This window comes from Bufo bufo, chromosome 3, assembly GCF_905171765.1.
Source record: "Bufo bufo chromosome 3, aBufBuf1.1, whole genome shotgun sequence".
In the NCBI taxonomy this organism is placed as follows: Eukaryota; Metazoa; Chordata; class Amphibia; order Anura; family Bufonidae; genus Bufo; species Bufo bufo.
Genome location: NC_053391.1, coordinates 145,024,804 through 145,050,656, shown reverse-complemented (window position 1 = coordinate 145,050,656; position 25,853 = coordinate 145,024,804). Strand labels below are relative to the sequence as shown.

Below are 25,853 nucleotides of genomic sequence, written 5' to 3'. Positions count from 1 at the left end.
ACCTCACTAAAGATGGCCGCCGCGAGCGTACGTCAGGGACGTCGGGGGGTGTGTTGCTGACGTCAAGGTCGCGCCCGGCAGTGTAGGCTAGGCCGCTGGAAGGTTATTGGCGGCCGATCAGCTTTTGAGGTCGTCGTTGTCGGTGTGATCGGACTGATTCCTTGGCTTGTACAGTGACCCGGATCCTCACCTGAGCGGCCGCCCATGCAAAAGATGCTGTCTCTACTGTCCCGTGTGCTGCAGGGCTCGGCCAAGAAACCTGTCACTGTAAGTAGTGGGGTAGAGGACGAGTAACGGCGGCTCCCGGCAGGCAGCGGTGACCGGAGCGGCCTCCTCCAATGTCATGTGTTCTCCATAGTGACAGCACATACACAGCCTGCAGGATAGGTGGCCAGTGATGGCCTCTGCCCTGTCACAGCGGATCAGGGTTCTCCGCAGGAGGCTATACATGTCTAGAAGACTCCAGTGTTTTCCTTTGTGCCCATGCTGGGATGTTACCCATTCACTTTTCTTTTTCTTATTATGCTTTATTTTGTGATCTACTGTCTCAAAACTTCAATACATACCTAAATATAGGAGGCTGTTAAACCTGGGGGCCTCTGCTAGGCTAGTGGTGCCCCCTTCTCTGGGGTCCTTGGTGACCACTGACTACAGAAAACCCAGCAAATAGATAAAATATGTCCTACATTTCCTGACTTGTATTCCCCATGTAATAACAATTCTGATTCCATGATGAGCTGTTCCTTTATTATTCCTGCTAGAAGTTATGAATTGCTAGCAGTCTGCAATGAAGGTTCAGTTGGGGGGTCCCCGCACAGTCTGACACAACCCCAACTGGTAACTTTCAGCAGGACCTTCATTGCAGACCGCTCGTAATTCATTCCTAACGTCTAGCGTGAATAATAGAGGATAGATAAGAATAGATGCTCTAGAATTGGTATTACATGGGGGGTGCAAGCGATTACTGGAACAGACATGTCTAGAGAGGGGAGAGGTCCTGTTTAAAGGGGTATTCCGTTATAAAACAATTATATAGGACTGTGTTGAGGGTGCTGTTTAAAGGCTATGTACATCTTCGAGGGCATTTTTTCTCATTTTGGGCCAAAAAAAAATGTCAATTTGTCTTTACTAAAAATGTTCATGTATTTCTGAGACACAAGGGTTAAAAAATCTGTCTGATTTCCGGCCGTCACTTTGTTTTCTTTTAACCCTTTCGCTATCACCGCCGTACATGTACAGTACGGCGCTGGAGCGATAGGCAAACATGGCGCCCGCTCGCACGTGCACCTGCCGCTAATTACCGCGACCAGCAATAATGCCGATCACGGTAATTAAAGGCTTTTAGATGCTGTGGTTAAGTGAGATGAGCAATAGACAGTAATAAAGTTTAAGAATACATGATTGTTCAAAATTTAAAAATAGACTTTTTAGGCTCATTTTTTTTTCCCATTGCTTCTCTTACCCAAAAAATTGTAATAAAATGTGATCAAAAAGTCACGCACACTCCAAACTGGTATCAATAGAAACTACAGATTGTCCCACAAAATATTAGCCCCCACACAGCTCAGTAGATAGAACTATAAAAAAAAGTTATGGTGGTGTAAACAAAAAAACATTTTTTTTCAAAGTATAAATTAATTTTTACACTATTTAGACATAAAAAAAACAAAGAAAAAAACAACATACATATGGGGTATCATTGTAATCGTACTGACCCAGAGAATGAAGGGCATGGGTCAGTTTTGCCGCAAATGAAACTCCGTGGGAACAAAACCTGTAAAACGGTAGAGGAATTGCATTATTTTTTTTTGGCATTAGAAAGTACAACTTGTCCCGCAAAAAATAAAGCCTCATACAGCTATGTGAACGGAAATCTAAAAAAAGTTATGGCTCAAGGAAGATGGGGAAGAAAAATGAAATGCAAAAACAAAAAAAATCCAGTGGTGAAGGGGTTAATATCAGCTTATGTGTTGCTCTTATCTCTGATCTCCTGACCACATAACCACTCATTATAGCTCAGTTCTTATCCAAATGATTAGAATATGGCTTAAAGGCATTCTGTCACCAGATTTAACCCTATTAAGCTAGCTGACATTAGCGATGTGCTAATGTCAGCTATACCTTACTAGCCTATTCCTACTTTTATCTATGCCCCCGTTACTCCAGAAATGTAACTTTTATAATATGCTAATTAGCCTCTAGGAGCAGGGCCTGCGAGCGTCTTTCCCTTACCGCCCCTGCGCCGAATGCTGAACGGCGCGAGATTTCACCAAAGCACAGGAATGGTAGAAGGATGCGAGCGCTGCCTGGCCCTGGAGGGAGGCGACAAAGGTGGGAGAATGGTGGGAACAACACTACCCCCCCCCCCCCCCCCCCCCTTCCCGCTACTAGAGGCTAATTAGCATATTATAAAAGTTAGATTTCTGGCGTAACGGGGGCATAGATGAAAGTAGGAATAGGCTAGTTAGGTTTAGCTGACATTAGCACATCGCTGTCAGCTAGCTTAATAGGGTTAAATCTGGTGACAGAAACCCTTTAAATAAGGGCTGTTTCACAGGATCGGATCCTGTGTGTGGAATCCGCTGCGTGAAAGAGCGCCAAGCCCGCTCCGGACAGCAGAGACACGGAGCAGTAACATGATTGATAATGCTCCGTGCCTCTCTGACCTTTTTACTACAAAATCACGGTGACAACTTTATCCCACTGTGACTTTGTAGTAAAAAGGTCAGAGAGGCGCGGAGCATTATCAATCATGTTACTGCTCCGTGTCTCTGCTGTCCGGAGCGCGGCTTGGCTCTCTTTCACGCAGCGGATTCCACACACCGCACCCGCTCCTGTGAAACAGCCCTCAGTGTTTTTGAGGTCAGGGGATCAGAGACAAGACACGTGAGCGTCAGCTGATCTTAAAAGAAAACACAAAGTCACAGCCTGAAATCAGAGTTTTTTTAACTCTTGTATCTCAGAAACAGCCGGACATTTCTAATAAAGACTAATTTGGAAAAAATAATTTTTAGCTCAAAATAAGTCAAATGCAATCAAAAAATAAAAAAAAATGCCCCAGTAGGTGTCCATAGCCTGTAAACAGCACCCTCAACTCAGTCCTACATAATTGTTAACGGAATACCCCTTTAAAACTTAGGGGGTCATTTATCAAACTGGTGTAAAGTAGAACTGGCTCAGTTGCCCATAGCAACAAATCAGATTCCACCTTTCATTTTCCAAAGTAGCTGTCAAAAATGAAAGGTGGAATCTGATTGGTTGCTATGGGCAACAAAGTCAGTTCTACTTTACACCAGTTTGACAAATGACCCCTTTAGTTCTGTTGGCACCAAAGCTATAATGCTGTGAAATAAACCGCAGTCTCCCACCAGCGCTCCATATGTAACCTCACCATGGCGGGTGAACATTTTAGTGGTCACGAGACAACCCCCCCCCCTCCCCATGTACGTAGCATTGCGGTGTGTCCGGGGCATTACGCGCAGTGCAGGTAGGTGATGACGGCTGTCTTTTTCTCTCTGGTAAAACTATATATCTCCTTTTTTATGTCTTGGGCATGCGGCTGTTTAAAGGGAGCAGCTGGCGAGGTAAGGAACTACCCCAACCTTTTCTTCCTATGGTCGTGTGGTGTTCTTCATTACAGCGGGCATACTGCTTTCCATTATCCATTGACCAGTGTCCGATTTTCTATTCATACTGTAAGCCGCCAGGAGCCGGAGTGAAGCTCTGTAAATTATGGTGACCGCAGTGGCCCTTACCAAATAGCCACCAAAGCCCAGTGTGACATTGTCTGAACGGGTCTCATCCGTGCTAGCTTCGTGGTCAAACACCACACTGCCAAACCGTGGTAACCTGTGGGCAGAAGGGCTGCACACTAGCACTGCCATCTGCGGGCACCCGTCCCTAATCTAGAAGTAATCCTTTATTCAGACACATTCAATGATCCAGAAAGTCTAATAATCCGGCAGCGGCAGAAGGCTCGGCAGATTTGAAAAGTTGTATATATCGTATTAACATTTTGTTTGGAGGTTTATATGCTTTTATAGGAGCACTTTATAATCTGGGGTCTGGCAAATCTCATTGGTGGAAGACTAAAGGGGTCCGACCCCCCCCCCCCCCCCCCCTTACTACTCCAAAAAATACAGTTTCCAAGTGTTACTTCAAATATAAGAAAGAAACAAACATTCGCCTAGTGAATGTCCCTCCGTTTCAGTTCCGAGGCGTTCATCCCCGCTGCAGCTCAGTGGTCCGGTGTTACTGTTGAGGCCAGTAAATGGCTGCAGCTGTCCACATGGCCTGGATGTCACATTCCTGGTCTGCCAGGGACCGGATCCTCCGCACTGGAACGGAATGGCATTCAATAGGCGAGTCTGTTTATTTCTTAATTATCTACAGTTTCCTGGTGGTGGCTCCTTATTTGGGATGAGGGGGGGAAGCCCCTTTATTTAAATTAAAGGGGTATTCACATATCAGACTTTTGTGGCATAGCTATAGGATACGCCATACATTTCTGATCTCTAAAACGGAAGCAACCAATCAGTGCTGGGCTTCCATTTTTAAAATCCTCTGTGAAGATGAAAGGTGCCTTGTGATTGGTTGGCATGGGGTAACAAGGCCAGTTTTGCGATTGACAGTTTAGGTAAATTTAAGCCCAGGCTCTGCAGTTTTGAAGGCTGAGTGTGTCTTAGATCTCAGACTGGAGCAAGCACTGATGGGTAAGGTCTTGGGAACCCTCCAAAGCCTTCTTCCAGGTTATCCTGCAGTGCATTGTGGGTAGCAGAGGAGTAATTGCTGCACATAGCTCCTGTATAATGGCCGCTTCTTATATCACCACGTGCCCCAGGTGTCTTCATATCCACTTCATTCTATGGACGGCATGCTTGTATGACCACACACATATTATTGTCCATCTTCCTAATGTATTCATATGTTTTACTTGCTTTTAAGGCTGCCCGTGTTATTGTGGCGTCACGTAGCTACGCAGACTTTGCAAACGAAGCAACATTTGATATCAAGGTAAGATGTGTGGAAGACTGTGAAAGCTAGTACCATTGGTGGTGTATCCAGACTGCCCACCGCTCAACTGCACCAAACTGGACTCCTGGCCTAACCTGTTTCTTCACCATACCCTCATGGCTTCCATGTGGCCCAACTTTACCTCCTTTGACCAAGCCTTAAAGGGAATCTGTCACCATTATTAGTTCTGCAGATAAGGAGTCCCCATTCCCCAACTATCCGCTCTCAGAGCTGCACTGAAAACAGTCAGGACTGCTGTGCCATGCTAACATAATGCAGAGGACTCCTGTGCATGCGCACAGCAGTCCTGACAATTAATTTCAGCACAGCTTTAAACACTGACAGAGGGGGAATGTGGGTGGATAGTTGTGGCAGTTGAGGCAGTTGTCATGACAGCCCCTATAGTAGGAAATCTCAACATTTTTTAATTATTGAAGACTGAGAGAAGAAGGCTGTGCTCACCTGAATCCAAACTGAGAGCCCGGGCGGTGCCAGGAACAAGGCACTGATCCAATAGAAAAAAGTTCACAAAGCCCAGCTTACAGAAATATAATATCCAGCTTTTATTGTTCCAAGATGTAAAATCCAAATAGCAAAAAGTCTATGCATTTCGGGTCAGACAGCAACCCTTAGGGTCTATTCACACGTCCGCAAAATGGGTCTGCATCCGTTCCGCAATTTTGCGGAACAGGTGCGGACCCATTTATTTTCAATGGGGCCGGAATGTGCTATCCGCACTTATGTTCCGCAAAAAAAATAGAACATGTCCTATTCTGGTCTGCGGACAAAAAAAGGCATTTTCTAAGAGATTGCCGGCGATGTGCGGTCCGCAAAATGCGGAATGCACATTGCTGGTGTCCGTGTTGTGCGCAAAACATATACGGACGTGTGAATGGACCCCTCATCATGCAGATTGCAGGTAACTATGTATCCCCATGCCACCAATCCAAAAAGGTTGGGGCAGGGCATAAACACCTGCAACCTGACATGACATGCAAATAAACCACACAGTGTTACAAAAGAAATGTAAAAAATATATATAAGAATATACTTTAATAATGTAAAATCAGGTCGTGTCTTTTGTTTAACCCCACCGGTGTACGAGTGTTCATCTGAAAAATCCAATAAGACTCCCTGCTGAGAAGCTTGTGTTTGCGATCACCGCCCCCCCCCCCGGTATATATTGTAGATTACAGGAGATGCAGTACACGACATCCTTGGTATTACAATTAATATATTGTTTAATGAAAGACCTGACCATTAGCCATGGACTGGGCCTGCATGTGGTGACTGCATATACAAATGAGATGTCCGCACTTAAAACTACCTGGATGCTGCAACCACATAGGCGGCTTTTCCTTTTTCTCTGTGAATAAACTGGGACTAAGTTTCTGTGTTAATGTTGGACCCCACAAGAGGTCATTCCGTTCAGTTACGTTTTCTCCCCATTGACAATGAATGGGGACAAAAACGGAAGCGATTTTTCCTATATTGAGACCCTATGACAGATCTCAATACCGGAAAATATTAACGCTAGTGTAAAAGTAGCCGGATCCATCTGTTTCTTTCATGTTTAGTGATTTGATAGCTATATCAGAATTGCAGGAGCTCCGGTCTGTTACATCCAGTGCCTCTGCTCGTGATTGTTCTTGTTCATTTAACACTAGAAATCCAGATTTTTATCCTATAAAGTCACTGTCGGAGGCCCGGGATTTATTCCAGGAGAAGGTTGAGAGAGATCTCTGCTGTGAGCTGTCCAGTCGTCACAGCCAGGGAGAAGGAGACACCCATTGAGAAACAGGGCAGTCTCCTCCTCCCTGTACCGATGTGAAAATTAGCATACAGGGCGGGAGACCCGATCATTATTATTTTCTCTTATAACATGGTTATAAGGGAAAATAATAGCATTCTGAATACAGAATGCATAGTACAATAGGGCTGGAGGGGTTAATTTTTTTTTATATAACTCACCTTAATCCACTTGCTCGCGCAGCCCGGCTTCTCTTCTGTCTTCTTCTTTGCTGTGATCGCAAACGCAAGCTTCTCAACAGGGAGTCTTATTGGATTTTTCAGATGAACACTTGTACACCGGTGGGGTTAAACAAAAGACACAACCAAATTTTACATTATTAAAGTATGTTCTTATCATTGTTTTTTTTTGTTGTTGTTTTTGTTTCTTTTGTTGCAGGTGTTTATGCCCCGCCCCAACCTTTTTGGATTGGTGGCATGGGAATACATAGTTACCTGCAATCTGCAGCATTTTCTTTGCCATGATTAAGGGTTGCTGTCTGACCTGAAACGCGTAGGATTTTTTTGATATTGGATTTTACTTCTTGGAACAATTAGGCTGGGTTCACACGAGGGTGTCCGGATGCGTCCCGGTGTATTGCGGCAAACCCGCGCGAGTAGGAACGCAATTGCAGTCAGTTTTGACTGCGATTGCGTTCCGATGTTCAGTTTTTATCGCGTGGGTGCAATGTGTTTTGCACACGCGTGATAAAAAACCGACTGTGGTACCCAGACCCGAACTTCTTCACAGAAGTTCAGGTTTGGGTTCGGTGTTGTGTAGATGTTATTATTTTCCCTTATAACATGGTTATAAGGGAAAATAATAGCATTCTGAAAACAGAATGCTTAGTAGGTGATGAATTGAGGGTTAAAAAAAATTAATTGATCACCTACTAAGCATTCTGTTTTCAGAATGCTATTATTTTCCCTTATAACCATGTTATAAGGGAAAATAATATAGTGAATAGACTGTCACCTAGCAACCATGCGTGAAAATCGCACCGCATCCGCACTTGCCTGTGGATGCTATGCGATTTTCACGCAACCCCGTTCACTTCTATGGGGCCTGCGTTGCGTGAAAAACGCAGAATATAAAGCATGCTGCGATTTTCACGCAACGCACAAGTGATGCGTGAAAATCACCGCTCATCTGAACAGCCCCATAGAAATGAATGGGTCAGGATTCAGTGCGGGTGCAATGCATTCACCTACCGCATTGCACCCGCGCGGAATACTCGCCCGTGTGAACGCAGCCTTAAAGTTGGATTTTATATTTCTGTAAGCTGGGCTTTGTAAACTTTTTTTTCTATTTTCTAATTATGTATTTAAAATTGTGCCTGCACACCACTCTTATATCAGGCAGTTGACCCCTATATGCAGTAGAATGGTATAGCCCATGTATCAGCCCTGTGTAATTTATCCATGGCATCAGTCACGTGACACCCTTCATATCCTATAATCCCTGTCATTCAGCAAGCAGCAGTGTGACATGATGTACATGTGCTGGGTCAGCACACAGAACACATTCATGTGATAAGTGAATAGGAATAGTGGTGGAAAAAATATTTTTACTGTGGTTATTACAGCAACTACATAACTGTGCATTTACAACACTGTGTGCGCCTGTCTGTAGGTCATTTTTTAAATGGTCTACTGTCTCTAGGTGATGTCATATTAATAAAGTTAAGCGCCACTGTACAGCATTGTGGGAATGAGGCCTTGGCGGAGCTCTTTCAGAAGCTCAGAATGCTCACAATGTAATATTGCATAATTGTTATATTATTTTTTTTTTTGTGTTTTTACTCCATGGCATTAAATTGCCTGTACACATCCATTAGGTATAATATCACACTGCTTCATGGCCGTGCAGTCCTGATCATGTAGTGCAGTGGCACAGACTTTACGTTCGAGTGATTGCAAATACCCTTGTACGAAGCTTGTGCTTCTTGTCTAAAGTTAACTAAAGGGTTAATGTATGTCATTTAAATAATTACACACCTAAGGCCCCTTTCACACGAGCGAGTATTCCGCGCAGATGCGATGCGGGAGGTGAACGCATTGCACCCGCACTGAATACCGACCCATTCATTTCTATGGGGCTGTGCACACGAGCGGTGATTTTCACGCATCACTTTTGCGTTGCGTGAAAATCGCAGCATGCTCCTCTTTGTGCGTTTTTCACGTAACGCAGGCCCCATAGAAATGAATGGGGTTGCGTGAAAATCGCAAGCATCCGCAAGCAAGTGCGGATGCGGTGCGATTTTCACGCACGGTTGCTAGGAGACGATCGGGATGGAGACCCGAACCTTATTATTTTCCCTTATAACATGGTTATAAGGGAAAATAGCATTCTGAATACTGAATGCTAAGTAAAACAGGGCTGGAGGGGGTTAAAAAAAATAAAAAATCATTTAACTCACCTTAATCCACTTGCTCGCGATGCGGGCATCTCCGTCTGACTCTTTTACTGTATAGGACCTGTGGAGAGCATTAACTATAGTTTAAGGACCTTCGATGACGTCACTCCGGTCATCACATGGTACGTCACATGATCTTTTACCATGGTGATTCACCATGGTAAAAGATCATGTGACGTACCATGTGATGACCGGAGTGACGTCATCGAAGGTCCTTTAGCCAGGTCCTAAAGAAAAGAATACAGAAGCAGATGCCGGCTGCGCTATCAAGTGGATTAAGGTGAGTTAAATTATTTTTTATTTTTTTTAACCCCTCCAGTGCTATTTTACTTTTCATTCTGTATTCAGAATGCTATTATTTTCCCTTATAACCATGTTATAAGGGAAAATAATACAATCCACAGAACACCGATCCCAAGGCCGAACTTCTGTGAAGAAGTTCGGGTTTGGGTACCAAACACGCACGATTTTTCTCACGCGAGTGCAAAACGCATTACAATGTATTGCACTCGCGCGGAAAAATCACGGGTGTTCCCGCAACGCACCCGCGCATTTTTCAGCAACGCCCGTGTGAAAGAGGCCTAAGGGTTAAAAATAACCAGTTGAAAACTGCTGTTTTAATTTTTTTCTGTTCAGACTGGCTTCCAGTCCCTTCTCTTTTTGTACCAGTGTCTTGGCTGAAGTTGTCTTTAAGCTTTCATGCATTCATTATTCTACCCACACTGTAACTAGAAATGCGACGTTCACCGATTGGAGGAGGCCCCACCAACCACAGCAGTGCTGACCCGCGAGCAGGGGCTGCAGTACTACAGGACTATGCAGACCATCCGGCGCATGGAACTGAAGTCCGATCAGCTCTATAAGCAGAAAATTATACGTGGATTCTGTCATCTTTATGATGGGCAGGTAAGAGCCATCACAGTGTGTGCTTATCCCTGACAGGATGTGCAAGTCCTGAAATTCAGGAAGAAACACAAAACAATTGAAGATCAGTAATTGGCAGGTGTCTAAGCTACTCATACACATAAGATAAAAGTCGGGCGACCAGTGCTCGATTGCTCATGATGATCGATGGACAATCACAAATATGATCTGCCAGGCTGAAACGTTTTTGACTGTGGCTGCCCTTTTTTTTTTTTAACTGGCTGTCATGTTGCTGACACTTTCTTCAGTGGTATATTTCCTGTCCTGATAATGAGATGACTCTGCTCTACCAGTCTACACAGCCAAGCTGACAAGTGATCTGCAAAACGAGAAGTTTCGCCTAGCTGTGTGTACTTTAGCATCTAGTGCTGGAATATTTCCCTGATTAAAAAAAAAAATCATTTTCTGATGATGCATTCTTTTTACTTTTCCTTCTAAAGGAAGCGTGTTGTGTTGGTCTTGAGGCTTCTATAAACCCGACAGATCACCTAATTACAGCCTACCGGGCGCATGGATACACCTATACCCGGGGGTTGTCTGTAAAGGAGATCCTGGCAGAGCTTACAGGTACATATTTTTTTGGGTGGTCTTACATGTAAAAAAAAAACTGCAACTTGTTTTTGCCGTGTTTTTCCTTGAGGTTCCTTGCAGGGTTTCTTTTGGCAGAAATTCTTTGGCCAGATGTTAGTTGCAGGTAATGTTAATTGCCCTACAAGTGGTATTTTTTTTAAGTTTTTTTCCATAGACTCCTGTTTGGTAAAAAAATACCAACAGGCATGTAAAAAGGAGCCATATAAACATGTATGAGATTCATTAAAGGATAACTGTCACATTTAGACCCTAATCTTAATTTTCATATATGTAGTTACTAATAACATGATATTCCAGAATCAGTTACTATTAGACTGACTTACCCCATATTTAATAAGATTCAGCCCTTAGCAACCAGTCTGCATAAAACTGCAATCTCACTATTCAGTTAAGATGACCGCCACTGCCCTCACCCTGAGGCTAATCCCGCCTGCCCTCACTAGCCAGTAACAATAGCCCCCCAAAAGTGTCAGTAACCAGAGCCCTCTCCCTAAAGGGTTAATCTCCTGCAGCACAAAGGGGTCCTCTTACCACATGTTGCTTTCATTTATACACTGAGCAGAGGCAGATCTCCCTTCCCTGCTCTGCGCTGCACCAACTCTGCATCCTCCAGCTCTGCTGAGTGAGGGAGTGTCTGCCAAGTGCAGGGACAGGGAGAAGTGCACACAGCCCAGGCACTGTTATCAGCTGCTGGGGAGGACCTGGCTTTAATCATTTACTTACAGTCCCTGGCTGTCAGTAATCTGACCTTGCACGCAGCCTGCTTCTGCGTCCTCCGTCCTTCAACAGAGGACGGACCATGCCTAGCAACCCTATTTTAAGCAGAGGTAAAAGTAGGCAGTACAGGGGACAAAAATGTGGAATTAAGGGGTAATTGAATACACAGTGAAAAGTTGAAATAGGGCCACCAAGGTGATATTAATCACCACAATCCAATACTCCAAAAAAAAAAAAAAAAAAAAAAAGAAATGCGACAGTTATACTTTAAGGGAGGTTTATCAAACTGGTGTAAAGTAGAACTGGCTTAGTTGCCCATAGCAACCAGATTCCACCTTTCATTTTCCAAAGGTGCTCTGAAAAATAAAAGGTGGAACCTGATTGGTTGCTATGGGCAACTAAGCCAACTCTACTTTACACCAGTTTGATAAATCTCCCCCTTGTGTTTTTGAAAAGGGGAAAAAAGTGTGTGTGCTTGTAAGCCTTGCAACCTTTTTAGCGGTCTAGGACACATTTTACTCGTTTTTCACATGGGTTAGTTTAATGGCTATAACTTTTTTATTTTTTATTCAGCCAGTGATGTGGCATTTTTTTCTGCATTTTGTTCAGAAATTATTCAGGTTTATTTTCATATCATTTTGGCTGTGTTCACACGTACATTAAGCTTTCTGCTCCTTTGAACCATCAGAAGATGCTTGCGCTCAGTTAATGTCCGTTCTATCAGAAGTCAGTTAATTTGGACTCCCGCTTTCTGTACTTTTTCTGCTCATCATAAACCTGACTGAACTGACACAAACTGATGCTCAAAATAAACTGGTTCATTTTTTTTTCCTTCATATTTTTGGTATTCTGATTGATCAGAAGAATGGAAATCTCAACACGTGTGTGAACACAGCCTTATACATTTTTTTTATTTAAATAAAATGTAAAAAAAATAAATATTTCTGAATTGTAAGGAATGATGAATATGATTACTGGCAGATAAAATTTTACGTCTTATGACTTGCGCGTCTACGGATTTCTTTTTTTGGCCACAAAAGCTTCAGCTAATCGATGAATTCCGACTGACTGTAAAGTCACATATTGACAGTATTACTTATTACCCCTGTAGGTTAGTGACTCAACCTTGGGATGACAATATCAACTCTGTATGCCACCTGATTGTGACCCTCATTCAAGTCTTCCCATTGTGACAATGCATTCGTAAACGTTTCAGACCCTTTCTCTTTTTTTTACATTTTTGTTTTGCGGCTTTGTTCTAAAATGTAAAAAAAATAAAAATAAAAATCCTGTTTTTCCTCATCATTCTGCACTCAATACCCCATAATGGTAAAGCGAAAACAGAGACTCGGGCTGGGCCACTCAAGGACATTCAAAGAGTTGTCCCTAAGCCACTCAAATGTTGCCTTGGCTGTGTGCTTAGGGTCATTGTCTTGTTGGAAGGTCGGAGGTCCAGAGCACACTAGATCAGGTTTTCATTAAGAATATCTGTTCTTTGCTCCATTCAGCTTCCCCTCAACCCTGACCAGTCTCCCTGTTCGAGCAGCTGAAAAACACTCCCATACCATGATGCTGCCACCACCATACTTCACTGTAGGGATAATATTCGGCAAGTGATGAGCAGTGCCTGGTTTCCTCCAGAAATTGCACTTGGAATTGAGGCCAAAAAGTGTAATCTTGGTTTAATCAGACCGGAGAATCGTGTTGCTCAGTCCGAGTCCTTTAGGTGCTTTTTTTGCCAACTTTCCTGTGTTTTTGCTGAGGAGAAGCTTCTTTTTGGCCATAAAGCCCAGATTGGTGGAGTGCTGCAGTGGTGGTAACCTTCTGGAAGATGCTTCCATCTGCACACAGGATCTTTGGAGCTCAGCCAGAGTGACCATTGGTTTCTTGGTCACCTGTCTTATCAAGACCCTTTCCCCCTATTATTTTGGTGTGGCGGCTAGCTTTAGAAAGAGTCCACATTTATCACATATCCATGTATGATCTCTGGGAGTCCGACTTCTGGGACCCGTGCTGATCATGGGAACCAGGGTCAAGCATAGATTATGATACTATGTGGATTCACGGGAAAGCTTTATTTATTTATTTTTATTTTTTATCCCCTTTACAACAGGAAGAAGAGGTGGTTGTGCCAAAGGTAAAGGGGGCTCTATGCACATGTACGCCAAGAACTTTTATGGAGGAAATGGCATAGTGGGAGCTCAGGTATTCACTTTAATTCCATCGTAGTCTTCAAGATATTGCAGTATGCTGAGATCTTGTGAAGATATTGTTTTATTTGCGCAAAGTATGTGAATGATCGGTCTAAGGCCTCTTTCACACGACTTTTAAAAAAAAAAAAAAAAAATTCATTTACGGGGCGTTTTTTGTGTTCCGTATATGGAACCATTAATTTCAATGGTTTGGCCAAAAAAAACGGAATGTACTCCGTATGCATTACGTTTCCGTTCCGTTGAAAGATGTCCTATTATTGCCCGCAAATCACGTTCCGTCCGGTATCACAGGGGGGGAAACAAAGACTTTGTAAATAACCCCTAGTGTATCTATAAGAATTCTTTTTTTTTTGGGAGGGGCATAGTAGTAAATATTTGTGTTGCATGCACAGGTATGGCGGTATGTATAGTGGCCGTTAATTAGAAATATACTATTTTATTACCCGATTGTACGCTTTGCTATATACATACATTTGTGGCATGTTTTCTACATGTTGTCAGAACTTTTCTGTTTGTGTTTCTGACGGGAATTAATTTAGATGAATACCTTCTAGGTCCCCCTTGGTGCAGGCATTGCTTTGGCCTGTAAGTATTTTGGAAAAAATGAGATCTGTTTGGCCTTGTATGGTGACGGTGCTGCTAATCAGGTAAGATAGACAACCGCTCCAACTTCTCCTTGAGGCTTTCTGTTTGTCCATTTGCATATTTGGCATCATGGCTCAATTTCCACAATAACATGAAAACATGAACAAGAATAATTCAATCAACTTCCCCCTAGACCACCATGAAAAACCTTCTCTTACCATGCAAATCTGCTAGATTTCAGTCTTTTCCATTGTTTGGCTACATTATTTAGGCCTCTTTCACACTTGCGTTGTCCGGATCCGGCGTGTACTCCACTTGCCGGAATTACACGCCGGATCCGGAAAAACGCAAGTGTACTGAAAGCATTTGAAGACGGAACCGTCTTCCAAATGCGTTCAGTGTTACTATGGCACCCAGGATGCTATTAAAGTCCTGGTTGCCATAGTAGTAGTGGGGAGCGGGGGAGCAGCATACTTACCGTCCGTGCGGCTCCCCGGGCGCTCCAGAGTGACGTCAGAGCGCCCCATGCGCATGGATGACGTGATCCATGCGATCACATGATCCATGCGCTTGGGGCGCCCTGACGTCACTCTGGAGCGCCCGGGGAGCCGCACGGACGGTAAGTATGCTGCTCCCCCGCTCCCCGCTACACTTTACCATGGCTGCCAGGACTTTAGCGTCCCGGCAGCCATGGTAACCACTCTGAAAAAGCTAAATGTCGGCTCCGGCAATGCGCCGAAACGACGTTTAGCTTAAGGCCGGATCCGGATCAATGCCTTTCAATGGGCATTAATTCCGGATCCGGCCTTGCGGCAAGTGTTCCGGATTTTTGGCCGGAGCAAAAAGCGCAGCATGCTGCGGTATTTTCTCCGGCCAAAAAACGTTCCGTTCCGGAACTGAAGACATCCTGATGCATCCTGAACGGATTTCTCTCCATTCAGAATGCATTAGGATAATCCTGATCAGGATTCTTCCGGCATAGAGCCCCGACGACGGAACTCTATGCCGGAAGACAAGAACGCAAGTGTGAAAGAGCCCTTAAAACATTTTTGCTTCTTTGTATGGTTTTACAGGGTCAGATTTTTGAGACCTACAACATGGCTGCCTTATGGAAACTGCCCTGTATCTTCATTTGTGAGAACAACAGATATGGCATGGGCACCTCTGTGGAGAGGGCTGCGGCCAGTACCGACTACTACAAACGTGGGGACTACATCCCAGGCCTCAGGGTGAGTAATCTCTTCATTCTTCATCCATTTTGCTTTAATGAGGAGTCTGTCACTTATTTTAAACTTTGTTGTAGTTTTGGAAAACTTTCAGTTTATTAGTTGCAGCGCAATGTGAGTGCTGTGAACTAGGGGTTGAGCTGATTTATCAGCTGGGAGCTCCTGTGGCTGATTGACAGCTTTCTCCCTATGCACCATAATTAGGAGAAAGCTATCGGCAATGAGGGGAGCCCGCAGCTCATAAATACTTTGAACACCTTTTTCACAACATTCGCTTTATTCTGCAGATGATAAACACCTCAAAAACGACACCATGATCTCCCCTAAATGATGCCTGTCAGAGATCCACGTGTCACATCTTCATGCTGCCCTTGGCGTGGAGCCTTAATGCTGACAACGTCCCTTTATGGTTATGTAATTACAGTTTTTTGTTTGTCTAGGTTGATGGCATGGATGTTCTTTGTGTCAGAGAAGCCACCAAGTTTGCTGCTGATCACTGCAGATCTGGAAAGGTATGATCTGCTTTATACTTTGTATTAAGCTGCACCATATTTGAAGCTGGGTGTCTTACATTGCCTATAATATGCACCTTGTTTTTCAGGGGCCTATTCTGATGGAGCTGCAGACTTACCGTTACCATGGACATAGTATGAGTGACCCTGGGGTTAGGCAAGTAGAGACTGAGCGACCTGAGCAGCATTTGATGGCTAACCTTTCTGTTAGTTACTGTGGGACGTTGTGGTTCCCATTCTATTTAGGGGTCCCATCCTATGTTTATCACCAATTTTAAACGGGAATTCGCTAAAGGGGTTGTCTGTAAAGTAGAAAATGATGGCCTCTCAAGTGTCATTCTCTGTGCTGTTGGTCCATTGGTTTATAGACTGCAGTGTTGATGTGTAGGTATATGGCACATAATTGCTGCAGCCAATCATGGTTCTAAGGCTTCGTCCACATCTCCATTCAGGGGCTGTATTGGCATAGAGCAGCCTGGCAGATCCGCTCATTCCCCGCCATATCCCCATTGACTGTATTGAGGTGCAACAGTGATCTGTCCGATTTCCGGCATAAATGCTGACAGCCTACATTTGCATTGGATCTCCGAAACTAAGATCTGAATGCAGCCTTCGCGGTATACCTAATGTCACTGCTGCAATAGCAGGAGCACTGGAACAGCGGCACAAAGAACTGTGCCAGAGAAAGATGTAACTACCATCATTTTAATTATTTATTTTACAGCATTTGGGGACGTCTGAGATTTTTAATTATCTCAGGCAATCCTTTTAGTTAATAATGTACCGTATTTTTTGCCCTACAAGACGCACTGGCCCATAAGACGCACCTAGGTTTTAGAGGAGGACAATAAGAATTTTTTTTTTCATTAGACCTCAGATCAGCAATCAGACCTCAGCTCACGGCCCTAATAAGACCCCAATCAGACCTCAGATCAGAGCCCAATATAAAGAAGACCCCCCCCCTCCCCCCCCCACATTCAGACTTCATATGAAGTATGAATGGTGTGGGGGGGGGCTTCTTTATATTGGGCTCTGATCTGAGGTCTGATTGGGGTCTTATTAGGGCCGTTATTATAATAACCCCCAGCCATGTTTGGTCAGCCCCCAGCCAGGGTTGTTTCGGGTATCGAATTTTCGATAACCAACCGATACTTTTCGATACTAGGCTTCGCTATTGCACAGTCTAGTATCAGAGAACATGGAGCGCACTGATCTTGGCGCGCTCCGTGTTCTTCTCAGCAGCACAGGGGAGACGGAAGCACTCTCTCCCTCCCCCTTGTGCTGCTGCCACCAATGAGGAGAGAGGGGCGGGCGCACTGCGCCACCAATTCAAATAAACATTTAATACAAATCCAGGAGGCGAGTGCTGGCGGGGAGCTGCGATCAGCGGCAGTTAACCCCTCAGGTGCCGCACCTGCCTCCTGTATTAAATGTTAATTATAATTGGTGGCGCAGTGCGCCCCCCTCCCCTCAACACCCCCGCAGTATTAGAATCATTGGTGGCAGTGGCCACAGGGTCCCTTCCTCCTCATTGGTGGTGCAGTGGCATCTTTTAATCGGAGCCCCAGCAGTGTAATCCTGGGGCTCCGATCGGTTCCCATGGCAGCCAGGACACTAATGAAACACTGGCTGCCATGGTAATCTCGCTGCTGCTGTGTGCACAGAGCCCAGGGCAGCAGGGAGAGTGTGAGATCCTATTCACCCTCATAGAGCTCTATTAGGGTGAATAGGACAAGGGATTAAGGCTAGGTCTACACAATGTCGCGCGACAATTTTTATAATGATCCATTCTAAATGGATTTTTCTGCAACTGTCGCAGTGCGACACCACAGACCATAATTGTGCCCTATGTGTCGCGCGACACATGTCCTCGTTTAGACCTAGCCTAAAAGATCCCAGGTTCTAGCCCCTAATGGGTAAAATAGTTATTAAATAAAAAGTAAAAAAAAAACACCGAAATATTGAGTATAAATCACCCCCTTTCCCAATTTTATATATAAACAATAAATAAATAAACATATTACATATCGCCACGTCAGAAAAGTCCAAACTATTAAAATATTTTAAAAATGTCCTATGCGGTGAACGCCATAACAGAAAAAAAAATTATAAAAACTGCGCAATTCGGCTTTTTTTTTTTTTGCCACCTTGTCTTTCCCCCAAAAAATAGAATCGGACTGTTATATTATGGGCCGGACGTTCCATAAAATGCGGAATGCACACAGATTTTTTGGGTGTTTTTTTTTTTTTGGTTTGTTTGTTTTCGCGTGGTATCGAGTATCGCAATACTTTTTTATGGTATCAAAAACAAATCAAAATTTTGGTATTGAAACAACCCTACCCCCAACCATGTTTCAGCAGCGCCAAACCATGTTTGATCAGCCCCCAGCCTCAGATCACAAAATAAATGAACCACTTATCTCTCCTGCTCGCGGCCGCTCCTCACTGCCTGCGTTCGGTCTTCCTCCTCTGTCGGCTGTGCTGTGAACTGGTGCGCACAGCGTGAGGTCACAGAGCGCCCTCACAATGTGCATAGCCGACGACCAGGAAGTGGTGAGTACAGAGCCTTCACCGCTTCCTGGTCCTCCGGTATGAATGTGCGCTTCCATAATGGAAGCGCTTATTAGTATACACCCCATAAGACGCAGGGGCATTTTTCCCCCACTTTGTGTCTTATGGGGCAAAAAATACGGTATATTAATTATGGGTCCTGGAAAGTCTGATCAACTCATCTCTCAGGTGCCATCAATACTGCAGAAATGCCAGGGACATGACTATTGGGTATCTACTTAAATCTAAATAAATACCCAGACCATGGTTGGCACAGCAGTAGAGTACTGGTAAGCCCAGTTTCATTCACAGCTAATCCATTATGGGATGGCAGCATCGCCATAAAGAATCGTGATGTTTATTACAGGACAGCTTCACACATGATGCTCAGTCTAAGGCTACTTTCACACTAGCGTTTTAGTTTTCCGATATTGAGATCCGTCATAGGGGCTCAATACCGGAAAGAAACGCTTCAGTTTTGTCCCCATTCATTGTCAATGGGGACAAAACTGAACAGAACGGAATGCTCCAAAATGGGAAAATGGGATGCGGAGCAAGATGGATCCGTCATGACCCCCCAATGCAAGTCCATGGGGATGGATCCGTTTTCTCTGCCACAATGGAAAACGGATCCGTCCTCCATTGACTTTCAATAGAGTTCATGACTGATCCGTCTTGGCAATGTTAAAGATAATACAACCGGATCCGTTCATAACGGATGCAGACGGTTGTATTATCAGTAACGGAAGCGTTTTTGCTGAACCCTGCCGGATCCAGTAAACGCTGGTGTGAAGGTAGCCTTCTCACTCATGTTGTTACATGGCATGTTGCAGCAAACTACATTTTAATCTTTGCATTTATGAGCTTATTACTGCTATAAATGATTTGGGTAAAAAAATATTCCACTTAAAAGACTGTAGCCCAACCTGTGCAGTCACTGGCCCTTGCAGAAATGCTTGTTTCCAATATTAGTACATCCAGAATATGCTTTTGAAAAAAGAAAATACAAATCTAAAATATCGAATTCAGTCTTATGCTTCTTTTTCCAGCTACCGAACAAGAGAAGAAATTCAGGAAGTGAGGAGTAAAAGTGACCCCATCACCCTGCTGAAGGACAGGATGCTCAACAATAACTTGTCCAATGTAGATGAACTGAAGGTAGAATGGTTTACAGATCTGTGAATATGATGAAATGTGGCCAAACTTTCCCCCACTCTGACACAAGTTTTGTTGTAGGAAATCGACGTTGAAGTGCGAAAGGAAATTGAGGAAGCTGCTCAGTTTGCCACCACTGACCCAGAGCCTCCTCTAGAGGAACTAGGATATCACATTTATCGCAATGAACCTACTTTTGAAGTAAGAGGTGCAAACCCCTGGATCAAGTACAAGTCTGTCAGCTAAACCTTCCATTTAGACATACAGGCAAGCCATGTCTTCTTTAGTCTGTTACTCCAAGGTCTCTAACATGAAAACCGTTATTTCATTTAACCCTTTCTAACTGTAAGGGGGATACACGTCATGTATCTATTGCAGACTATTTTAATTTATACAGCTGGGACTTGTGTCTGCCAGTTGCCTTACAGTTTCCATATTGAAAGACAACTAGTGGTTAAATGGCGTTATAGTATGTTCCCATTACTTTTCTGATTTATTTATGGGAGGCTCCTGTTTTTAAGTTTATCCAGAAGCGAATCACGTGTCTTACCATGTATGCAATATTTTGCAGTCATTAAAATTGGCCTTGATGTAAATGGTGGTTGTTATTTCAGTATATCTTCTCTTTCTTGTGAACTTAAAGGGGTTGGCCCATCTCATCCATTGGTCGCATATTGCTAGGATATGCCGCAAAGCGGCTTGGCTATTTCCGTCAACCCAATAGAAGTGAATGGAGTGGTGGCCTTGCTTGCCACCATTCATTTCTTCCGAAAATAGCTGAGTGTGTTGCTCGGCTATTCGGCAGTCCCATAGAAACAAAAGGAAGGTGGCCGCATATGCGCGGTCTGCTCTCCTTCAATTTGTGGGCTCCATTCTAGAGGTGGGACCCACACCTATCGGACATTGATGACATATCCTAGCAATGTGCCCCAATGGATGAGATGGGCCAACCCCTCTGAACAACTTATATTTTCACAAATGATTCATGCTAAGCTGCAAAAGCAGACACTTTTTATTTAAATCTCCAACAACCTGGTTCCAGTCACCCAAGGGAAACATAAATAGGTTGGAACCATCACGTCATCAAGCACATAGGAGAAGGTGACTAAAGAAGGCAATGCTATTAATCCCCATAATTTTTTTTTCCTACGGTCTATATCCACTGACATTAACTGATAATCACCCTCCTTGACCGCCAGATTAATTATCTTGATAAGATTTGTTGCAGACTGTCAAACTGTTCTATTCTGTTTTTGCAGCATGTATTTTTATTTTTGCAAACCTCGTTCAGATACATGGAGAAGAAATTTTCAGTTTCAGAAATATCTGCAGCAAATCTTCCACATATGGACATATCCCAGTGTGGCTGTACTTGAATGCTAGTTATTAGGCCCGATACGTTTCTCCTGCTATCTTGGGAGTTTCCTCATGAAACTAATATTACTAGGGTGTAGAATGTGCCCAGATGATGGAGCACAAGATTGAGGCGGTTCACAATACCGGTACATGTGGCAAATATATGCCTAGCTGATAAAATGCTGATACTAAAGAAGACTCTGGAGAGAAAGCAGATGAAAGGTCATTTTATTTACAGACACAGAACTAACAAATCAAGTGCGATGGTAATGCAGATAGCAGGTATAGGGCATCTTTACTGCAACATCAGTGCATGACTAAAACCAAATACTGCAGTTTACACTGTAAAACAAGTGCAAGCGACTACGGAGCACAGTAAGTTACTTCTGACCGTTTGTCTATGAATAGACTTTAGGCAATTGTATATTATGTTTTAAGAAATGAAACATCAGATGGTCTAAAGGAAATTAAATGTGTAAGGCTACATGCACACCACCATAGTTTTTTGTATTTTTTTTACAGATCACACTGCAGACCGCACATAATGTCATACGTGTGGCTGTTCCGTAAAATGTAGAACACTTACGATTCTTGTCCGTTTTGCGTACAAGAATAGCCAATAGAATAATGTGGCATGCACAGACTGTATCCATATTTTGTGGACCACAAAACAGATAAGGCCATGTGCAATGCAGCCCACCATCAGCACACTGGACACACACCAAAACAGTGTTAGAAATATTACTTTTAATTTAATGGAATGGGGTGAAAAGTGGCTTCCAGTCCTCAGCATGGACAGGTTTGCATCCAAACTGCCACTTCCATGACATTGAGATCTGTGACTAGAACTGATTATCTGTTGTCTACCTAATAAAGAAAAAGATCCTTCAGCAGCAGAAATGATACAGATTGTTGGCTTTTCTAAAGTTCTTTGGTCTACTTGTCAAGCTACAAATTACTTTGCTTTACAGATAGCATAAAATGATAAAAGTGAAAACTATCATGTTTAAAAGAGTTTTCTGAGATTTTACTACTGATAGGTCATCAGTATCTGATCAGTGGGGGTCTGACACCTGGCACTCCTGTGATGCTGCGGCCTTCTCCCCAAGCACAAAACCGTACATTGTATGGTGGTTATGCTTAGTATCGCGCTCAGCCCTTTTCACTTCAGTGGGGCTGAGCTGTTCCTAGGTCACATGACTGATGAGCATGTTGTCACTGGCCTAGGCTGAGAGAAGACTGCCGAACTGGAAGTCGGGTGCTGACTATTTTTGCAAGATGACCTATCCTGAGGATAGGTCATCAGTAGAGTTGAGCGAACACCTGGATGTTCGGGTTCGAGAAGTTCGGCCGAACTTCCCGTAAATGTTCGGGTTCGGGATCCGAACCCGAACCGAACTTCGTCCCGAACCCCATTGAAGTCAATGGGGACCCGAACTTTTGGGCACTAAAAAGGCTGTAAAACAGCCCAGGAAAGAGCTAGAGGGCTGCAAAAGGCAGCAACATGTAGGTAAATCCCCTGCAAACAAATGTGGATAGGGAAATGAATTAAAATTAAAAATGAACCAATATCAATTGGACAGAGGTCCCATAGCAGAGAATCAGTCTCTTCATGCCATAGCAAGAAATCTGGCTTCATGTCAGCAGAGAATCAGTCTCTTCATGCCATAGCAGAGAATCTGGCTTCATGTCAGCGCAGAATCAGTCTTCATGTCATAGCAGAGAATCAGGCTTCACGTCACCCACCACTGGAACAGGCCACTGTCACACATTTAGACCCAGGCAGAGAAGAGAGGTCCCGTAACAGAGAATCTGGCCTTATGTCAGCGCAGAATCAGTCTTCATGTCATAGCAGAGAATCAGGCTTCACGTCACCCACCACTGGAACAGGCCACTGTCACACATTTAGACCCAGGCAGAGAAGAGAGGTCCCGTAACAGAGAATCTGGCCTTATGTCAGCGCAGAATCTGTCTTCATGTCATAGCAGAGAATCAGGCTTCACGTCACCCACCACTGGAACACATTTAGGCCCCGGCACCCAGACAGAGGAGAGCGGTCCCGTAACAGAGAATCTGGCCTTATGTCAGCGCAGAATCTGTCTTCATGTCATAGCAGAGAATCAGGCTTCACGTCACCCACCACTGGAACACATTTAGGCCCCGGCACCCAGACAGAGGAGAGCGGTCCCGTAACAGAGAATCTGGCCTTATGTCAGCGCAGAATCTGTATTCATGTCATAGCAGAGAATCAGGCTTCACGTCACCCACCACTGGAACAGGCCACTGTCACACATTTAGGCCCCGGCACCCAGACAGAGGAGAGCGGTCCCGTAACAGAGAATCTGGCCTAATGTCAGCGCAGAATCTGTCTTCATGTCATAGCAGAGAATCAGGCTTCACGTCAGCCACCACTGGAACAGGCCACTGTCACACATTTAGGCCCAGGCACCCAGGCAGAGGAGAGCGGTCCCGTAACAGAGAATCTGGCCTTATGTCATAGCAGAGAATCAGGCTTCACGTCACCCACCACTGGAACAGGCCACTGTCACACATTTAGGCCCCGGCACCCAGACAGAGGAGAGGTTCATTCAACTTTGGGTTGCCCCGCAATATAATGGTAAAATGAAATTAAAAATAGTATTGAATGAGGAAGTGCCCTGGAGTAAAATAATATATTGTTAAGGGGAGGTAGTTAATATCTAATCTGCACAAGGGATGGACAGGTCCTGTGGGATCCATGCCTGGTTCATTTTTATGAACGTCAGCTTGTCCACATTGGCTGTAGACAGGCGGCTGCGTTTGTCTGTAATGACGCCCCCTGCCGTGCTGAATACACGTTCAGACAAAACGCTGGCCGCCGGGCAGGCCAGCACCTCCAAGGCATAAAAGGCTAGCTCTGGCCACGTGGACAATTTGGAGACCCAGAAGTTTAATGGGGGCGAACCATCAGTCAGTACGTGGAGGGGTGTGCACAGGTACTGTTCCACCATGTTAGTGAAATGTTGCCTCCTGCTAACACGTTCCGTATCAGGTGGTGGTGCACTTAGCTGTGGCGTGTTGACAAAACTTTTCCACATCTCTGCCATGCTAACCCTGCCCTCAGAGGAGCTGGGCGTGACACAGCTGCGTTGGCGACCTCTTGCTCCTCCTCTGCCTTCGCCTTGGGCTTCCACTGGTTCCCCTGTGACATTTGGGAATGCTCTCAGTAGCGCGTCTACCAACGTGCGCTTGTACTCACGCATCTTCCTATCACGCTCCAGTGTAGGAAGTAAGGTGGGCACATTGTCTTTGTACCGGGGATCCAGCAGGGTGGCAACCCAGTAGTCCGCACACGTTAAAATGTGGGCAACTCTGCTGTCGTTGCGCAGGCACTGCAGCATGTAGTCGCTCATGTGTGCCAGGCTGCCCAGAGGTAAGGACAAGCTGTCCTCTGTGGGAGGCGTATCGTCATCGTCCTGTGTTTCCCCCCAGCCACGCACCAGTGATGGGCCCGAGCTGCTTTGGGTGCCACCCCGCTGTGAACATGCTTCATCCTCCTCCTCCTCCTCATCCTCGTCCTCCAGTAGTGGGCCCTGTCTGGCCACATTTGTACCTGGCCTCTGGTGTTGCAAAAAACCTCCCTCTGAGTCACTTCGAAGAGACTGGCCTGAAAGTGCTAAAAATGACCCCTCTTCCTCCTGGGCCACCTCCTCTTCCATCATCGCCCTAAGTGTTTTCTCAAGGAGACATAGAAGTGGTATTGTAACGCTGATAACGGCATCATCGCCACTGGCCATGTTGGTGGAGTACTCGAAACAGCGCAACAGGGCACACAGGTCTCGCATGGAGGCCCAGTCATTGGTGGTGAAGTGGGTCTGATCCGCAGTGCGACTGACCCGTGCATGCTGCAGCTGAAACTCCACTATGGCCTGCTGCTGCTCGCACAGTCTGTCCAGCATATGCAAGGTGGAGTTCCACCTGGTGGGCACGTCGCATATGAGGCGGTGAGCGGGAAGGCCGAAGTTACGCTGTAGCGCAGACAGGCGAGCAGCGGCAGGGTGTGAACGCCGGAAGCCCGAACAGACGGCCCGCACTTTATGCAGCAGCTCTGACATGTCGGGGTAGTTGCGAATGAACTTCTGCACCACCAAATTCAGCACATGCGCCAGGCAAGGGATGTGCGTCAAACCGGCTAGTCCCAGAGCTGCAACGAGATTTCGCCCATTATCGCACACCACCAGGCCGGGCTTGAGGCTCGCCGGCAGCAACCACTCGTCGGTCTGTTGTTCTATACCCCACCACAACTCCTGTGCGGTGTGGGGCCTGTCCCCCAAACATATGAGTTTCAGAATGGCCTGCTGACGTTTACCCCGTGCTGTGCTGAAGTTGGTGGTGAAGGTGTGTGGCTGACTGGATGAGCAGGTGGAAGAAGAGGAGGAGGAAGCTGAGTAGGAGGAGGAGGAGACAGGAGGCAAAGAATGTTGCCCTGCGATCCTTGGCGGCGGAAGGACGTGCGCCAAATAGCTCTCCGCCTGGGGCCCAGCCGCCACTACATTTACCCAGTGTGCAGTTAGGGAGATATAGCGTCCCTGGCCGTGCTTACTGGTCCACGTATCTGTGGTTAGGTGGACCTTGCCACAGATGGCGTTGCGCAGTGCACACTTGATTTTATCGGACACTTGTTCTCTTGGAGAAGTAGTGGCGGCTGGGAACAACATACTGTGGGACAGCAAGTGACATGAGCTGTTTGAAGCTGTGTGTGTCCACCAGCCTAAATGACAGCATTTCATAGGCCAGTAGTTTAGAAATGCTGGCATTCAGGGCCAG

At 45.1% G+C, this 25,853-nt stretch overlaps 1 protein-coding gene across 2 annotated transcripts; it reads left to right on the top strand.

Moving 5' to 3' along the window:
- The first annotated feature begins 26 nt into the window (after window positions 1–26).
- PDHA1 (pyruvate dehydrogenase E1 subunit alpha 1) lies at window positions 27–20,287 on the top strand. Of its 2 annotated transcripts, XM_040423679.1 has the most exons (12): window positions 36–267; window positions 3,570–3,584; window positions 4,945–5,013; window positions 9,951–10,124; window positions 10,583–10,709; window positions 13,564–13,655; window positions 14,218–14,310; window positions 15,322–15,477; window positions 15,915–15,986; window positions 16,076–16,143; window positions 19,586–19,694; window positions 19,773–20,287. In XM_040423679.1, exons 1-12 carry the CDS (start codon window positions 205–207, stop codon window positions 19,935–19,937), a joined length of 1,203 nt encoding a protein of 400 aa, XP_040279613.1. In that variant the 5' UTR covers window positions 36–204; the 3' UTR covers window positions 19,938–20,287. The 2 variants fall into 2 exon arrangements, with proteins under 2 accessions (XP_040279615.1, XP_040279613.1); XM_040423681.1 differs by lacking the exon at window positions 3,570–3,584 and having other exon boundaries at window positions 27–267.
- Window positions 20,288–25,853: the final 5,566 nt, after the last annotated feature.